Source organism: Berkeleyomyces rouxiae (genome assembly GCF_048999995.1).
Source record: "Berkeleyomyces rouxiae strain 22BRR77 chromosome Unknown BrBRR77_ptg000009l, whole genome shotgun sequence".
NCBI lineage: Eukaryota > Fungi > Ascomycota > Sordariomycetes > Microascales > Ceratocystidaceae > Berkeleyomyces > Berkeleyomyces rouxiae.
Genome location: NW_027396499.1, coordinates 748,289 through 765,157, shown reverse-complemented (window position 1 = coordinate 765,157; position 16,869 = coordinate 748,289). Strand labels below are relative to the sequence as shown.

At 51.8% G+C, this 16,869-nt stretch overlaps 2 protein-coding genes across 2 annotated transcripts; one reads left to right on the top strand and one right to left on the bottom strand.

The window, feature by feature from the left end:
- Positions 1-5,225: 5,225 nt before the first annotated feature.
- Positions 5,226-7,291, top strand: BROUX77_006794 (uncharacterized protein; the record flags this gene model as incomplete). The annotated part of the gene is made up of 2 exons (XM_073751817.1): positions 5,226-5,762; positions 5,816-7,291. 2 exons carry the CDS (start codon positions 5,226-5,228, stop codon positions 7,289-7,291), a joined length of 2,013 nt encoding a protein of 670 aa, XP_073602941.1.
- A 1,714-nt stretch (positions 7,292-9,005) lies between these two features.
- BROUX77_006793 (uncharacterized protein) lies at positions 9,006-11,147 on the bottom strand (the record flags this gene model as incomplete). The annotated part of the gene is made up of 2 exons (XM_073751816.1): positions 9,006-10,272; positions 10,348-11,147. 2 exons carry the CDS (start codon positions 11,145-11,147, stop codon positions 9,006-9,008), a joined length of 2,067 nt encoding a protein of 688 aa, XP_073602940.1.
- Between the last annotated feature and the right edge of the window lie 5,722 nt (positions 11,148-16,869).

Sequence of the window (16,869 nt, the reverse complement as noted above, 5' to 3'; positions counted from 1 at the left end):
AAAAAAACAAAAGAAGAAGAGAAAAAAAAGATTATCGCCGAAGCTTGAAAGAAGCCAGCTTGAAAGAGGAGCAACAAAAATTCAGAAGGAGCAATGTCAGAGCAGAGAGCAAGAGCCGAAAAGGGCAGGCGGCACCAAAACAAAAACAATGGGCAAGTGCTACTTTTGCAGCAGCAACAGCAACAGCGACAGCAACGCAATGCAGCAGTTGCAGCAACAACATCAAATTATCAGCCAATGATCAGTGCCAGATGAGATGGACTTGCCGTTTTTGACCATAGCAGTTGCTGTATAAGCCAGACCGGGACGCCGAAGCTGAGCAGTAACCTGTGGGCGAGTATCTGTACCACTGCTAATCATCACTGGCCAATAACTACTAGCCACTAACTACCAACTGCCAACTGCTACTGATTACCGACCACAAACTACCCCCATACACTCACTCACTCACATAGACTCCTGCCTCTGCCTCTCTTTGCTTTTTCCTACGCATCTCCTCTGCGTACCTGCATAACCCACCCACCGCACCGGCTAGTCCGCTGTATGTATCTCTGTACAAGCCCACAGCCGCAAGTATAAAAGGCTGACGTCCCCCCTCCCCCTATTTCCCAAAAAAAACAAGCCGGAGTACAGGGTCACTCCAGCCCAAAGGCTGGTACGAGGAACAAGTCAAAGTTTCATGTTGGCAGGCTTCTTGTTCCTTGCCTAGCCTTAGCCTTGTCTTGTTGTTCTCCTGCTTGCTGTTCCCTCTGTGATTGCCAGTCCATCACCCGCCGATCAGAGGCCGTGCCAGCCGAAAAAGGCGCAAGACAAACAGCATCTGGTTCGCTGGCTTATCGCTTATCAGAAAAAGAGGGGATGAGGGGAAGAAAGAGAGAGCCAGAGGGAAATAAAAGGAAGTCTGCAGGTGACCGGGGAGGAAAACACGGACAGAGGGGGGACGGCTCCTTGGCTTGAGGGACTCCATATATCACATCTGGGCCCGATACACTTTATGTGATCTCAAGCTGCTCTCACGGCAACGCCCCTTCACCTTATGTTCATGTCTATTCGCATCGCTGTCAACAAACAACTCCTGTCATGGCAACTGTCCTACCTTATGCAATCCGTTCCGCGTAGGAAAATTCCCGCTCGGCCTCTGCGCAACCCCGACGGCTTGGCTCTATCATGCGACTATGCGATGCTTATTACAAGTACAAGGAGCATTTCTCGGAGGAAAAAAAGCAAGGGAAAAAAACACCCTCCAACAAAACCTTTTCAAGTCGTGATAGTTCCTCGCGCAAAAGGAACAAGCAAAAAAGAAGATTCACGCTAATGGTCCGCCCCTGACGAGGGGTAGGCAACAGGTATATCGCTGATGGGGTGAACCGGGATTGAACCGGTGACCTTTAGATAACTTCTCTTGCGAGACGGGCTGAAGTTTGTTCTTGTGGCTTCAGTCTAACGCGCTCCCAACTGCGCCACCACCCCCGTGGTTGTTGGGTTCCGTGCTTCGGAACTCGGCTCAAGAGGCGTTCCGCCGGAGTCTGTTTTTAGAAACTGGAGAGCGAGCCGAGCAGACAGCTTGAATATTCGGTCGATAGCCGACTTGGTACCGATCAACCTTGCTCTAACCCCATTCGAGCCTTTGCTGAGGGTCTCAGGAGGCCAGCAACATGATCCCGATGCTGGTGCCATTCTCATCCTTTTCAACCCGCTAATGAGCTGTGAAGCCAAAGGCCACGTTCTCCCAACCCCGAGGCATTTCCTCGTCGTCGACTCGCCCGCTTTCCACCACACCCTCTCCGCGATTGCTACCCCCTCATCGATGCCGCACACATCCGCGTGGAGCCATTTTCGCAAATCAAAACAGTCCCTTTGAGAGCTCGAAGAGTCCGTCTTTTGTTTATATTTGAAAATCTTGTTCTGCGATGGCCCCGCGAACGGGTGGACACAACCAGACTCGGCCAGGTCAAACTCACGATGCCAATAGCCGATAGCATCTCAGGCCTCGGCCACATGACACTCGCCGCGAAACATGAACACCAAGCAATCAACCTTAGAACCTGCCAAGGCGATGTGAATTTTCTTCTAGTCCCAAAGCTAGATCCTATAAAGTCGTAGCAGACCGCGCCCGCGACTGCCGGCCCCCAGAAGAATCGGGGGATGTTCCCTTCCTTAGCATGTCATTGTATTGCTGCGAAACAATAGCTGATACCAGCTATATGTTCACTAGCGCCGACAAAGAAATACTCGGCATCGGCTGAGTGCATATACTGTTTGCATAAGTCGGCCCATGGCGAAAAGTCTTCATGTAGTATCATCACAAGATCCTGATAGGTCACGGGAACTCTGAAAGTATACGTGGGAGTGTCGGGTTTCTTCCGCTGGCGCTTAGAAGATTACATGGTCCTTTTCTAGAATAAGCCACCCGTGGTATTGTTCCAGACAAACAGAGAGTTCTGGGCGATCATTAGTAAATATTGAACAAACGCGCAAATAAGCTGGCTTGGTTCTATGCCACAAACACAAGGTGGCAATGGCACAAGATAGCCGAACCGGCTTTCTCTCTTCTTATCTTGTTCATGGGCATAAAGGCCAAGAAATCTCTGGTGCTGCCCCATCCAACATGGCGGATCGCTCCCGGGCCGAATAGTAAGTAGCTATACAACCATGATTATTCTACGGACGTATGAGTTAACTATTGTAAGTAACTATAACCAGTACTAACATGCTTCCACGGTGGCCCCCAATGACGAGATTTTTCAACTAGCCATGATCACTTAGGCTAGCCGCTCTACCGCGACTAATCCATGCCCAAATTATACATTGGATTTTTTTACATGCATGAAATCCAAAAAAAAAAAAAACTGCTGTTTGGCATTTGTCATCCGTCCCCCGGCCGGCCGGCTGGCCATTGAAGCTTTTCATATCGCAAAGAGCCAATAAAATGTGTAACGGGGTAATAGTTGCACAAGTACCGGTACAAGTACTTGGTGCCGCAGGGCGGAAGGCACGCGACCTGACTCCAAAGTGTGTGTAAGCTTTTTTTGGCAACTGCTCAGTCGCGTGATTTGTCCGGGTGCGAAATTGTGGGGTCGAGGCCTGGATCACGGCCTGCTTGCCTCGCCTGCGCGGTCAACCGCAACGTCCAAGCTTAACGCCATGATGTTGACTTTTTTGCGTTGTGAACCGTGCTGTGCTGCTGTGGGTCCAATATTTGTGCGTAGTTACGTGCCAACGATATGGTACTTTCGCGCCGGATGCTTCCAGGATTCCTAAAAGTGCAGTCTGACTGCCATCTTGAAGCTATACTGGGTCATCTCTATACCGTACATGTGGCGATCTTGGTGGACCGGTGTCACCAGTGGCATGGAGATGGCCGTGTTCTGCGTATGCGTTGACCAAAAGCGGAGGATAAACGTCTCGAGGTGGCCCAGGCAACCTTGTATGTGGAAGTAAAGGAGTTAGGCACAGACATTAGTGCTAGCACTAAAAAATGACATCTGGGTAGTTATTGTTGCATGAGACCTGGGTAGCCAAGTACATCAATGTATAGAATACCCTACCTGGATATATTATCTGGCTGTAGAATGAATAAGAAACGAAGAACGAGCTACCCGAGCTCTCGAGGAGCCATTGTTTTCAGCCAGGGGAAAAGTGTGGTTTGCATCCAAGGCTCTCATTGCCACGAGAACCTCGACGACCTGTGGCAACTTCGGAATATAAAGTAGAGATCTGGTACTAGCTGGGCCAGACGGCATCTAATTTCAAGCAAAATCGGCAAGGCAGCCCATAGAAGTGGGTTGGAGCAGTAGGGTTGGCAGACGTGCACGTTGGGTAATAACGTCGTATGGATGCACGTAGTTGCTTGTTTGTGCTAGTACCAGTGGACAGGCAAAACTGGGACCCTGGTTACACACAGCGGGGAAAGACATGCCCTGAGTCCTGGTAAGTACAGGTACAAGCTCGAGTACAAGTTCCTCGGGATAACTAGTCAACCAACCAACCAACTCGTTAGCAGCTATACTTAGTATACTTGTCATTTCACTTGTCATTACCGGCTATCCGATCGTATGAGACCCTGCGTGTTGGTGCCATTATTTTGTCCTTTTTTCATCCGCTCCTTTGACCGGTCTTTTTTCTTTTTTTTCTGTCACAAAGCTTCCTTAATCCCCGTCTGCGATTGCTTTTCGTCGGGCCGGAGAATATACTTTATTACTTTGATTCCTGCCCTGCATGGAGCCCTAGACAGCAACTCGCAACCACACTGTGGGCTCGCTGCGCTAGAGAAGGCCTTGAACGGAAACCATCATCACGATCGGGTCAGTTTCCGCTGGCTCCTCTTCGTCCTCACTTCCTTCATCCTCTTGCTCTTCGCGTCTACTTGTCCCTATTCTACATGCTGGCCTCAACAACCACTGACCGGCAACTCCATACATTGTACATCTTCGCCCGTTTCGCTTCTTTCGTCCATCTCGTACCCCTGGCATTGGGTTACACTCCCACTTGTGGAAGGTCTTGGCTGCCGCAGACCTTGATGCGTCTGCCAGATCAACTCTGTCTCGCAGACGATCAACTGCGCTACGTCTGCCCTGGTATCTTATCAACCACCAGCTTGGCTATCATGGTCTAAAATTATATGACTTGGTCCAATTGACACATACCATAACTTCCCTGTCGAAAACAGTTTGTCGTCCGAGATACGCCCTCCGGTTTTTTAAAAGAAAACCGGCTTGTGATCTGATGAAACCACCGGCTAATCATGGACCAACGCATGGGACACAAGGAATCATGGACAAAGTGGGATGGCAAGGAACCGAAAGATGAACAGGAAACATGCCATATAGGGTAAAATGGCGGCAAAAGTTGGCGTGGGCAAGACAAGTCTAAACTGACAATGGCACCCCCCCTCTCTCTCCCTCTCCCCTCCCCTCTCTCTCCCCCCTCTCCCCTCTCCCAACCCGGCACTCGCATAGCTTGTGCTTTGCCTTCTGGCGAACATAAGCATCTTCATGTGAATCTTGGTCCATATAGTACTTAAGCCGCACCCTTCCCGCGTATCGGTGCTCTCTCTTTTCTTCCTCCCCTCACGCTCACATCCCAACTCATCGGTCTCTATCCCGCCCTGTTCCTTTTCTTTTTCTCGAACAGCGACGACTCTTTTGGCCAGTGTCTTATTCCCTTCTGCCAAAGGCCTTGTATTTCTCTTGTTCCCCCCATCCCCACCCTTCCAACCCTCCATCATGGCGAGGTTTACTTCCCTTGCTCTCCTCGCCTCGGCCTCCCTGGCGACTGCCCAGACGTTCCAGCGTCTAGGGACTTGTCCCAAGCTTGGCTGTGTTCTCCCTCCCGACCAAGCCGACTTCCTCCCCGGCCAGTACTTTGATCTTCGTGTGGAAGTTCACGCCCCTCTGAACGGCTCTGAGGCCTTCAACAACGGCGTTCCTGATGAGGACTTTACTGTCACCATCGGGAAGGACGGCATGGAGCCTGTGCCTATCAACGACTTCTTCAAGATCCAGGAGCCGGACATGGAGAAGTGGCAGTTTGGCTGGTACGAGGACATGTTTGCCAAGGATGCAGGCTCGAAGAGCATGGTCAACGTTGCCTCTCGGATCTACCGCCGCATTACTCTCACTGAGCCCGGAAGCTATGAGGTCACGCTGACCTACTACAACGGCGAAACCACGGTCGCCAACTGGATCGTGCGCCCCATTACTGCCAAACGCAAGGCCAAGAACGTTGTCTTGTTCATTGGCGACGGTATGACCACTAACATGGTAAGTTTTCTGTTATATTCTACCCCATCTCACATGTGGCTAACCACTCTTAGATCACGGCTGCTCGCATGCTGAGCCACAAAGCCATCAACGGGAAATACCAATCCCGCATGGCCATGGACACCTTCCCCGTGCTCGGCCACCAGATGACCCACTCGGTCGACTCCTACATGACAGACTCCGCCAACTCTGCTTCCGCGCTGTACAGCGGCCACAAGGCCACCGTCGACTCTATGGGCATCTACTCTGACTCCTCTCCCGACTCGTTTGACGACCCCAAAGTCGAAACGATTGTCGAGCTTGTCACCCGTCTCCTCGGCATGCGCTGGGGCGCCGTGACTACAGCCCATCTCCCGGATGCCACTCCCGCTGCATTGACGGGTCACAGCCGGGCCCGTCTGCACTACGGGCCGCTCCTCGACCAGGCGCTGAACGGCGTGACCAACTACACATGGACTGATCACGGTGGCCCCGAAGTCTTCTTTGGCACGGGTGCCGACTTCTTTTTGCCCTGTAAACACTCTTACCAGGGCAAGGATTACTATGCTGCTTTCGCCGACAGGGGCTACACCATTGCCAACGACAAGACTGCCCTGGGCGCTTTGGACACCGACTCCCGTGCTCTAGGTGTCTTCGCAAAGGGCATCCTACCGGTCTGGCTAGACCGCAACATCTATCCCGAGAACCTCTCCAAGTTAAAGAACCACCCGCTGGGCAAGGACGGCCCTGCTCTGGATCTCCCTGGCCTGAAGGATATGACCGACAAGGCCATTGAAATTATGAATGCCCGCAGCGGAGACAATGGTTTCTTCTTGATGGTTGAGGCTTCCTCCATCGACAAGCAGATGCACGGCCTAGACTACGACCGTGCGCTAGGCGAACTCATGGAACTCGACGACACCGTCCGCAACACCATCAACCAGCTCAAGAGCCTAGGCATCTTCGAAGAGACGCAGATCGTCGTGACTGCCGACCACGGCCACGGCTTCGACGTCTTTGGCTCCGCCGACACCAAGTACATTGCCGAAACGGAGAACATGCGCGACAAGCGCAAGGCCATTGGCGTGTACGGCCAGTCGGGCGAGTCGCAGTACACCAAGCCCGTGGCCGGCGTCAACTACGGCACGGGGCCCAACTTCCCGCTGAACTGGGAGCCGCGCTACGCCATGGCCGCCGGTGCAGCCGCCGTGCCCGACCGCCGCGAAGACTACCGCGTGCACACGGACGGTCAGCGTCGCGTCGTCGCAAAAGACCCCGCTACCGGCGAGTACTTTGTCAACCCCCGCGACAGCCCCAACGGCTTCGTGCTCAACGGCACGCTGGCAGCCACTGAGCGCGGCGGCGTCCACTCCATGACCGACGTGCCCGTCTTTGCCATGGGCCCCTGCCAGGCTGACTTTGGCGGCGTGTACAACAACGTCGACGTCTTTTACAAGATTGCAGAGTGCCTGGGCCTCGGTGTCGCCCGGACTGACGACGGGGAGACGTACAAGGAGCGGCCTAGCCGGCGGGCGGCCGACCGCTTCTAAGCTGCTCATGAGAGGGGCCGGTGAACTTATAGAATTAGCGATTTGCTTTGTTTTTTTGTAGATCATAGAGAGAGAGGATCCGTCGCAAAGACGCCTTGACATTAACATCGATGCATTTTAATATGAACAGGAGTGTGAGTCCAGTTTTGTGAATGTCACCCATACCAAAGAACCCTCCAAGACAGCGATCTCCAACAAATCAGTCCCAACATATCACGATGTCTCTATCTAGAAACCTTTGTAGACATCTCAAAGTCAGCAAGTCAACGTTTTATATTCTCTGTACTCCCCAAAAAAACACAAGAAGATAACTACCAAGATGAAGAAGAAAAAAACCTGTGTCATAAAAGTCGTGAGAACGATCTGGATTCAAGCAATCCGGCAACGCAAATGCAACGCAATAAAAAAGCAAAGTACACAAAAAAAAAGAACAACTCCCTCATCACTCAACTTCCTCCATCGTCATCTGCATCGTAGCCCTTCTTGCCCCCCTTCAAAAAAACAAAAGCAATAATAGGAATAATAATAGTAAAAGCTTACAAGATGACTTCATCCAATCCTTTTTTGTATCAAGCCACAGAAGAACAAAAAAAAGATGAGAAATGTGTGTGGAAAGAAAAACAAGATACGTGACAACGTAATCATGAAAAAAAAAATTTGTGATCAAAACCACAAGAAAAGAAATCGGTCGTTAAATCATAAGAAGAAAAAAAAAGAAAAAGGAAAGAAAACAACTGTTTTTTTGTATCTCAGCGCCATCCCTCATCATCCAAACACCCATCCCAGCCCTTTTTTTTTTCTTTCCTTGTCTTCCTCTCTGCCTTGTCCAAAGAGAGATCCAAGAGAAAAAAAAGAATTGCACCCGCGTTTCGTTTTCTTGTTTGAAGAGGAGGGGGGAAGGTGAAGGACATTGGATATTTGTCGGCCAGTTGCAACCGGCGCTCCTTTGTTTTGTTTTGGTGGGATTGAAAACGCCGACAACCATCGAAGAGTGGGTGTTCTCATCAACGCAAAAAAAAAAAAAAAAAAAAAAAAAAAAAAAAAAAGGGGGGGGGGGGGGGGGGGAAAGGAGGAAAAAGAAGACGAAAAAAGCCCCGAGATGGGAAATCGGAGTCGTATGATTGAATCGAGAAGCAAATCGCCAGAAATAAAAATGTGAGAGCAAGCAGTCGCAGTCGACAGGACAAAGATCAGTCCCCCAGGCCCAGAAACAGATAGATTGTCCAATAATTCGGCATTCAAATGGTCAGAGTCCCGGGCAGTCAGTCACCAAAGACCCCAGGGGTTCGAGATACTAGGAGGCCGGAAGGCGGAAAAGAAAAGAAAAGTAAATCGGACAATGCGGTAGAACAGATAATAATAGCAAAGGTCATAATTCGTCATCGTATCGTCGTTTGCTCACTTTGCGTGGTGAGGCCCAAGAAAAAAAAAGAAAGGACCGTTCCACAAAGTAAACGCAACATACATAGAGACATCTCGCGGGTAGAAAAAAAGAAATAAAAAACAAAGCGCTCTTGCAACCGACCAACGAGGTTCGAATCGTCAAGGAAGCAAGAAAAAAAAACTAGAGGTTGGAAGCAAAATCGCGCATCTCAAGAAGGAAATCGTGTATCAGGCCATGAGGCTGGAAGGCAAAGAAGAAAGGACAGAGTGTCAGAACCACAAGTTTTCTCTTTTTTTTCTGCTGTTGAACGGGCCAAGGGGGGATCTTGGTTTACCTTCTACGGGCAGAAACTCCGTTGGGCCGGCTGACAGCATCATAGCCAGACGCCGACACGTTGCCCTCGGACGCCGCATCGGTCTTGCGGCGCTTGATTTCTACCACGTTGTCTTCGTCGTCGTCCAGCGAGCGCTTCAAGCTGCTGCCACCGCTAGTGGCGCTGCTGATGGGAGGCTGGACGTAAGCCTTGGACATTTCGATCTTGGGGAAGGCCTCGGTGTCAGGGGTGGCGGCACCAGAGCCGTTGCGGTCGTTGTTCATGACGTGGAACACATTGTTGGACGACATGTTGTTACGCGGAGACGCAGGGAAGGACACGGTAGATGCTGAGGGGTAGAAGTTGTGCGAGTTAGCGGTGCGGGGCGTGGCACGGCCTGAGTTAGCGTGGGTGGGAGAACCAACGGCTTCCGTGGTGATTTGAGTCTCAGGCATGGTCGCGACGGGGGTAGGTGCAGGGTAGTTGTACTGAGGGGCATTTCTGTTGTCGTAGGCAGTGTTGTCATGTGTGTACTCATTTTCATGATCAGCCTCCTGTTCCTGCTCACTGTGAGGAACAATCTGACTGTTGTGGTCATTAGGCATCATGTTGGCACCAGTCTTATCCTGGTTGTCAACCTCGACAATTGACCCGGTGCGGCTGGCAGGAGGGGCCATCTCAGCCTTGACATATGAACTCTGGTAGACGCGGTCTTGAGGCATAGGTGCAGAGTTTTGGTAAGGCGAGGGCTGGCTCGAGGTTGTGTTGTACATGGACGGGCGCGATTCGTAGTGTGCGACAGACGAAGCTTGCGAATAGGCCTGCATGGGGCCCATGGCACCGCCGGGAGGCGTCGTCGCTGGAGTAGGAATTGAGCGATTGTGAACATTTGGGTCCATGAGCATTGAGTGTGTACCTTGCGGTTGTTGGCTCCACTGGAAGCCGTCTGATGAGCCAATGCTTCCAATAACGCCACCAGCTGTCGCGGGGGGCGTGGGAAAGGTATGGCCCCGATCCAAACCAGGACGCGCCATGGCAGTGTGGGAGGCCAGAGGTTGGGGAGGGGCGGGAAGAGCAAGTTGAGGCTGGTGGTGGATGGCCGGGAGTCCTTGGCTCAAGCTGTGCTCCTGCTTGCGACGTTCATGAGCAGCCAGGACCTGGTTGGTGCGGGTGTTGTTTGTGGGGTGGCACAGGAGGGTGTTGATCTGGTGCACAAACAGAGGGTACAGCAGCTCTGTAATCTTTTCCTTGTTGGCAAAGTCAAGGGCACGCTCGTAAGGAATCCTAGAAGAGCGTAGAGAATTGGTGTTAGTTTTTTTTTTCAATCACAGTCACAAACAGAAAATTTCCAAGTCTTACCAGACACCCTTCAGGTGCATGGGGCCGATCTTGACGACGCGGCGCTGCTTCTCGCTCTTCAGAATGCCGTCACGGCGACCACGGGTCATGCCAGCGACGTTCAAGAGCTTGGTGCCGTTAATCATGTTGTCGTCCTCACGGCGGGCCACGCAGATGCCCTTGGCCTCGACCTGAAAGCACACACTTCCCTCATCTTCCCACAGCGTGGCAGTGACACGGGGCTTCATGCCGGGAGGCGCAATCTGGCCGGTAGTGTCCATGGTTGTCGTGGGGTAGTGGCCGTGGACAGTCTGGGTGTGGCCGTGGAGAGGGCCGTGGCTGGGGACGCCAGAGACGGGCGGAGGAAGAACAGTGCCCATTCCACCGTGCATAGGCCCGTGGCCCTGGGAAGTCATGGCCGAAGCGTAGTACGGGTGGTTGTATGCGGGAGGGGGGTAGTGTGGTGCGGCCGAGTGTATCAAGGAAGACTGGGTAGTCTGGTAATGGGCCATGCTCGCGGGGCCCTGAGGAGCCTGTTGGCTGCCGGGAATCTGCTGATAATACATATCGCCTTGACTCATGATTTGGTATGAGCACAGGTTATAGGAGCCGTTGAGATCGGAGGAGGGCGAGGACTGGAGGGTGGGCGAAGGGGTTTTGGGGCCGTTGGACGAGGCGGCAGAACTTGAGGAAGACTGAGATCTGGAGTGAGTGGCAGAGTAAGGAGTAGAAGAAGTCGTGGCCGAGCCAGAAGAGGTGGGCTGGTGGGCGGAGAATGAGGGTTGTGGAGGGGTGAAGGAGAGCAGTCTGTCGTTATTCATAAACGGCGGCTGGTGGGAGAGTAAGAGAGTGAAGAAGAAGATGGAAGGCGAGCTTCAAGAGTGGCCAACGAAGAGGAAGTGAACTGCCTGAGGCCGAAGAGGGCAGAGGGAAGAGAGCTCGGGATAGCAAAGGCTACGCAGGATAGAGTTAGTTAGCAAGGCCGATTAGCAGTAACTAAAAACCAGCAAGAGACAAAAGAAGAAAAAAAAGTGAATGGGAGAGCGTCGTGCATATAAGGCGGTGAGGAGCGCCAGGGTCTGGGGCCTGGAGTTTGAGGGAGGGGTGTGGGAGGACGGAGACGAGAGGCGTGTGCTTTGAGGGAATCCAACCAGCCAAGCCCGCCAGCCAGCCTGAAGTCAAGAAGCAGCGCAGAAGAGAAGACAAGACGTATAGAGAGGGGCCCTGGCCATCCTTGTCCAACAACATGGCCTCTGCGCTGGGCTGGGCGGAGGATAGAGGACAGGGCCAGCGGCGCCGGTGTCTCTGGGCCTCTACCAGTCAGGTGTAGGCGCCCCGTCTCGAGCACAGCACTCGCCATACGGCAAATGTTGCATTTTGGTCTTGCAACTGGGACTGCAGACTTTCATCTCGGTCGTGGTGGCGGTCTTCGAGACCATGCATCATACACGTAGGGACGGGCAGACATGGGATGGCTGGGGGGAGCAGAGACTTTTTTCCCCAGTCGTTTTTTTCTCTGCTTGTATCCCATGCAAACACGGCGGCTGCACAGGGACAGGGGAAGCTGGCGGTGGTGCTAATGCTGATGCTGATGCTGGTGAGATCTGTATGGCTCTTTGGTGCAGGTATTTTCAAGTGGCGAGAGACACCCACGAGCTTCTACGGGCGTCTTCTTCCTTCTGTGTGGGAGGGGGCATCGGGGTCGGCTCGCATGCAGCTTCGGAGCTTGAGTGCAGGGAATTTGCAGCTGGTGGTGGCTCTCTGGAGCGCCGGTGTGCCGTGTGGGGTATCAAAGCGTGGAGGAATGCGGTGATCGGAGACCACGGAGGCAGGGCTCGGGACGGAGACGGAAGCGGAAGCGGGGAGCAGGCGATGTCGAGAAAAACAGCCGGCGGGTGGATTGGTAGAAACTCACATATTGGTGGATGGCGGAAGAGCAGATTTGCTGGTGCGCAAAAAAAGAATCAAGAGATGTGGAAATAATGGAGAAAAAAAAAGAAAAAAAAAATGTCAACGTTGAGGGGGGATAACGGCAATAATGAAGGCGGCCCAGTGGGTGTGGATCAAAGCAATGGGCAGGTGCAATGCAGGATGATGATGATGAGATGAGGGCAAAGTACAAAGTAGAAGTAGAGACCAGAACAGAAGCAGAAGAGGTGCGTGTGTATGAGGGGAGAAGAGAAAAAAAAAAAGACAGAGTCGGGTGGGTGAGAGAGTGGGTGATGTGCAGAAGGTATACAACAAGAAAAAAGAAGAGAGACAATGGGTGTAGAGGAAGAAGTGGCGAGGAAGAGGCCTGAAAAAGGAAAAAGAAAAAGAATAAAAAAAAAAAGACAGCGACCAGGTTGTGAGGTTCAGGCGTGAGGAGGACAAGGGAGAGGAAAACAAAAGGGAGAGCAAAAAAGAAAGGAAAAAAAAGAAAAAGAAGAAAAAAAAAACCAGAGAAAAAAACACTCACATAACCCTGCTCAGAGCAACAAGACGCCGGGCGGCAAGCCAAGCCTAGCACTACTGAACAAGATCCAGAAAAAAGAAAACCACAACGGAAGAACCCTGAAGCGTAACGCACAGAACAAAACCTGTGGAAATAATAAAAATACAATAAAAAAACTCGACACCTGGAGACAACGCCCTACACTGCTGGAAAGAAAAAAAAGAAAAAAAAGTGAGGTGGTCGGGGGGCCGGTTGCAGACTTTGGGGGGGGGGGGGGGGGGGCGTAGATATCCCCAAGCACACACAACTTCAAGCAGAACACACTCATTCACTTGATTTCTCTCGTCTCCTTCAGCTTCCAGTCTACTCGAGCAAAACCCTCAACTCGTGGTAAAAAGAAGCCGGCGCTCCCAAACACCGGCCACGAGTCTTGGGGACGCCCTTCTGCCCCGTCCTTTTCCCCTCTTGCGTCTGCACTTTCGGCACGGAACGACGGAGCGGGGCTGTATTTTCTCATGAGCCATGCAAAAGAAGACAAAACACAGCTTCCTGATGGCCGAGAAATCTGAAAGAGAAAATAAAGAAAAACACGCAGAGCCAGGGTTCGGTGATGGTGGAGGAGAGGGCGTGTTCCAACACCGATGAGGGGGGCGTATGTGAATGGAGTGACTGGGAAGAAGGGAAGCGAGCCGAAGAGAACAGGACCGGGGGGACTCTGCGTGAGAGAGAGACAGAAGAAAGATAGCGGTCGTGGGGCAGATGGCAGAGCTGTAGTGTGTCGTATGTAGATGTGTACATACATATGTACACATGTATGCATGTATGTACGTCCACTGCCCGTCAAGAGTCTGTCTTGTCTGCCCCAGTCCAAGTCAAGCACTGCAGCAAACAAAGTCAGTGCCTCTGGTCTCTCTGGCCTGATGTCAGCCTGCAGCGATACAAGCATCCATCACCACCACTACTCCCCAGATGTACTGTCCCGTACTGTAGTGTACTGGATGTACTTGGATACTTCTACTACGACACGCCGCTCCGCCAGGGTCCTCCATGCTTTAGCTCCTCTAGCTCCTCTAGCAAACTCCACTCTCCACTGCCTACATCCTCCCAGCAAAATCGGCCGTCACCTCGTCCTCTTCGTATCAGTATAGCTTTGAGTCCGGCCCAGCGCTACGAAGCCACCAAGTGCCACGCCAGAACACACACAAAGGCCGGCACCAAGTCTTCTAGCCACACTGTGGGTGGAACTGGATAGCTGATGACTTTGTTTCCTCAAAGCCAGACCATCAACTATCTATGTGCCAAAGCTCTGATAAACTGCGCAGTAAATTTGCCCGCCTGAACGGAAGAAAATGACTAATTATCTGGGTATCACAATGCATACATCCGCGAACCCTAACACATTCTCACCGACCACACGAGAGCAGCCCCCCTCCCTTTTCTTTTTTTCCTTACTTTGGGCCTTTATCGCCAACCGCCTGTGCCTTATCGGCCCCAATCGGGTACCCGCCTCCACGCATACCTCCCTGTACCCAGCCAATCAAGCCTCGTAACTTTTTTTTGACACTCGCTCCAATATTTCCTCTGGTGGCTCACTTTTTTTTTCTTTCTCATGCAGTTTTGCTTTTCCCTTTGGCTTTTACTTTTGCCTTTTGCTGTCGGCGCTAAACCCTTGCGCTGAGATTTTCGGAGCTTGGACACCTGGACAACAAAACCCGATCTCTTGCCAAGGGGGGGCCCTTGTCAAATCAACATGCCCACTACCCGATGTATCGCCTTGATGGAAGCCTGCAGAGAAACCGCCAGGAAGACACACTTACGTGCACCCTCTGCAAATCGGTCTGGTCTATCCAGACAAGTGCTGACTGAGGAGCAAAGAAGTCTATTTTTGGCCAGAAATATGCACATGTCACTACACTTCTAGTTACACATCTCTTGTCGAATCCCCAACCAACAAGCCCCATTTCAACTGCAAGCTGGTCTGCGCCTGTTGGTCCATGACGCCTGTATTAGATTTGTAAATTGTTAGATGTTGCGTACCATCTGGCGCTTAGTTGCTCTACCGGAGTCAGAATAGAACCCGCCGTGGTGCACGTAAACGTAGCCGCCCAGAAGATGAGTGGTGAAATTTTTTGAGTCGAGTTGATGTTGGCCGTTGTCTTAGGGTTATCCAGCCACCCCGCCCACTCCAGCCACACAATCCCTGCAAAAACAGCAAAAAAACTCATTGTCAACCTGAAACCTTGACACAAACCCTTTTTGTTTTCTCGCTCTTCACCAACCCTAAAGTGGAAGCGCTGGGACATGCAGCCGGGTTAATCCCTGGCCCGGAAGATGCCACCCGTTCGCAAAAAGCGTAGACTTTACTGGATGGTCAGAGTAGCTGAGAGCAAGAGAAAGTCTGAGCCAACGTCACAAAAAGGAGGGGCGGAAAATAGGGAAAAAAGAGCATTAAAAAAGCCTTGACAAAAAAAAAAACGAAGGCTGGTGATGCTCCAGGCTTTTTTTTCTTATTTCTTTTCGAAATACAGAAATTTCTCATGACATAGGAGCCATCCTTGTTTCATGGCTCTATTTGTTTTTCCTTTTCAGATTCAGCTTCCTCCCCGCCAGGAATAGAGGGCTCCGTCTGTTCCAGGTCAATATCGCCCATGGCTTGGTTAAACCCACTCTTCGCCAGGACTGCCTGTAGGGCTTCAGCCAGACGGACCGACGTCGTCTGCAGAAACATGGCCCTTCTTGGCTTGTCTCGTGGCTATTCTCGTGGGCTGCATTCCTGGGCGTGAACAAGGGAAACAATAGAAGTGTTTGTTCGCCTCAGAATGTCTGGAATGTGTCATTGCGGACGGTATCGAGTGGCTCTTGTAACTAGTTACATACGAAAGTACCTGAGAGTACTTGAAAGCGCGTGCAACCACAAAGTGCTCCCTGCTCGCCTCCATATGCCTCCCTGTAAGGCCTCCTTCTCAGACTGACTGGCTGCTGTTGTTGGTCTGGATCTGGATAGGATAGCATGGCGCGAGCTTCAACTAACCAATCAACCAGCCAACGCGCCAGTACGCCAGAGCCAGCGCCAGAGCCAGGACTCGGAGCCGGGGCCGCCAATGCGAACAGCCACACCACGATAAACCACTGCGCAGAATCCAGGAACCGAGCTGTATGCAGGCGCTGCCTACATCAACACGCCCGTTCATACATCCATCCATACATCCGAGCTAGCTGTATGCCTGCACTTGTTGTTTCGTCTCCTCCTCGCACACTGCCCGTCCTTGCTGCTCGCAGGCGGGCCTGGTACCTTGCATATGTGCTGCGATGCGATGCGATGTGATGCGAGGCGCCTTGTCGTGTCATGTCATATCATGCAAGACAAAGAGAACGCAAAAAAGACCCGAAGCACCAGAGCTTCTGAACTGACGACCGACACCGTCCGTCCTTCTCTGCTTACATGTGCCTGCAGCTCTGGAAAAACGAGTCCAAGAGCCTTATGGGCGGTGCTGGAAAACTCTCGAGTGACATGGCAAAGTCCCTTGGAAGTCTGGGCCTCCGGGGGAAGAAGCTTTTTTTTTCCGTCTTTTTCCTATCTTTTGTTTTCCGGTGGGGTTTTTTTTTCTTTTTTTCTTTTTGGCTCAATATGCCCTTCATGCACTGGACTTCTCCCCCTTTCATTTTCTCGACTTCCCCCCCCCCTCTTCCTATCGCCCTCACCGTTCCCGTGTCCGCTTTGCCCTCCTCGTTCGTCTATGTATTAGTCCATCTCCCGAATAGTTTGTCCTATTATGTGCCCTTTCCCAGCCTCCCAGCCTCCGTACTCCTCCTCCTCTACCCCGTGCCCATATTGGCTCGTGATATGCGAGAGGCTGGAGACAACTCCCATTATGCAATAGTAGGAAACTAACAGCCAGGAAGTGCTAGTCTGTCCGGTATTTTCTTTCTTTTTCTTTTCCTCTTTTGTTCTTCTTTCATCATGTGCCCCAAAACTCAAAGGGAACGCCAGAATGAAATAAAAGCTTACCTCACGCTCATTCACACGGAACCTCGGATACAACTAGAACATGTTCAAGTATGTGCGGAGCGTCAAAGGAGAGAAAAAAAAAAGAAATCTTTCAATGCCC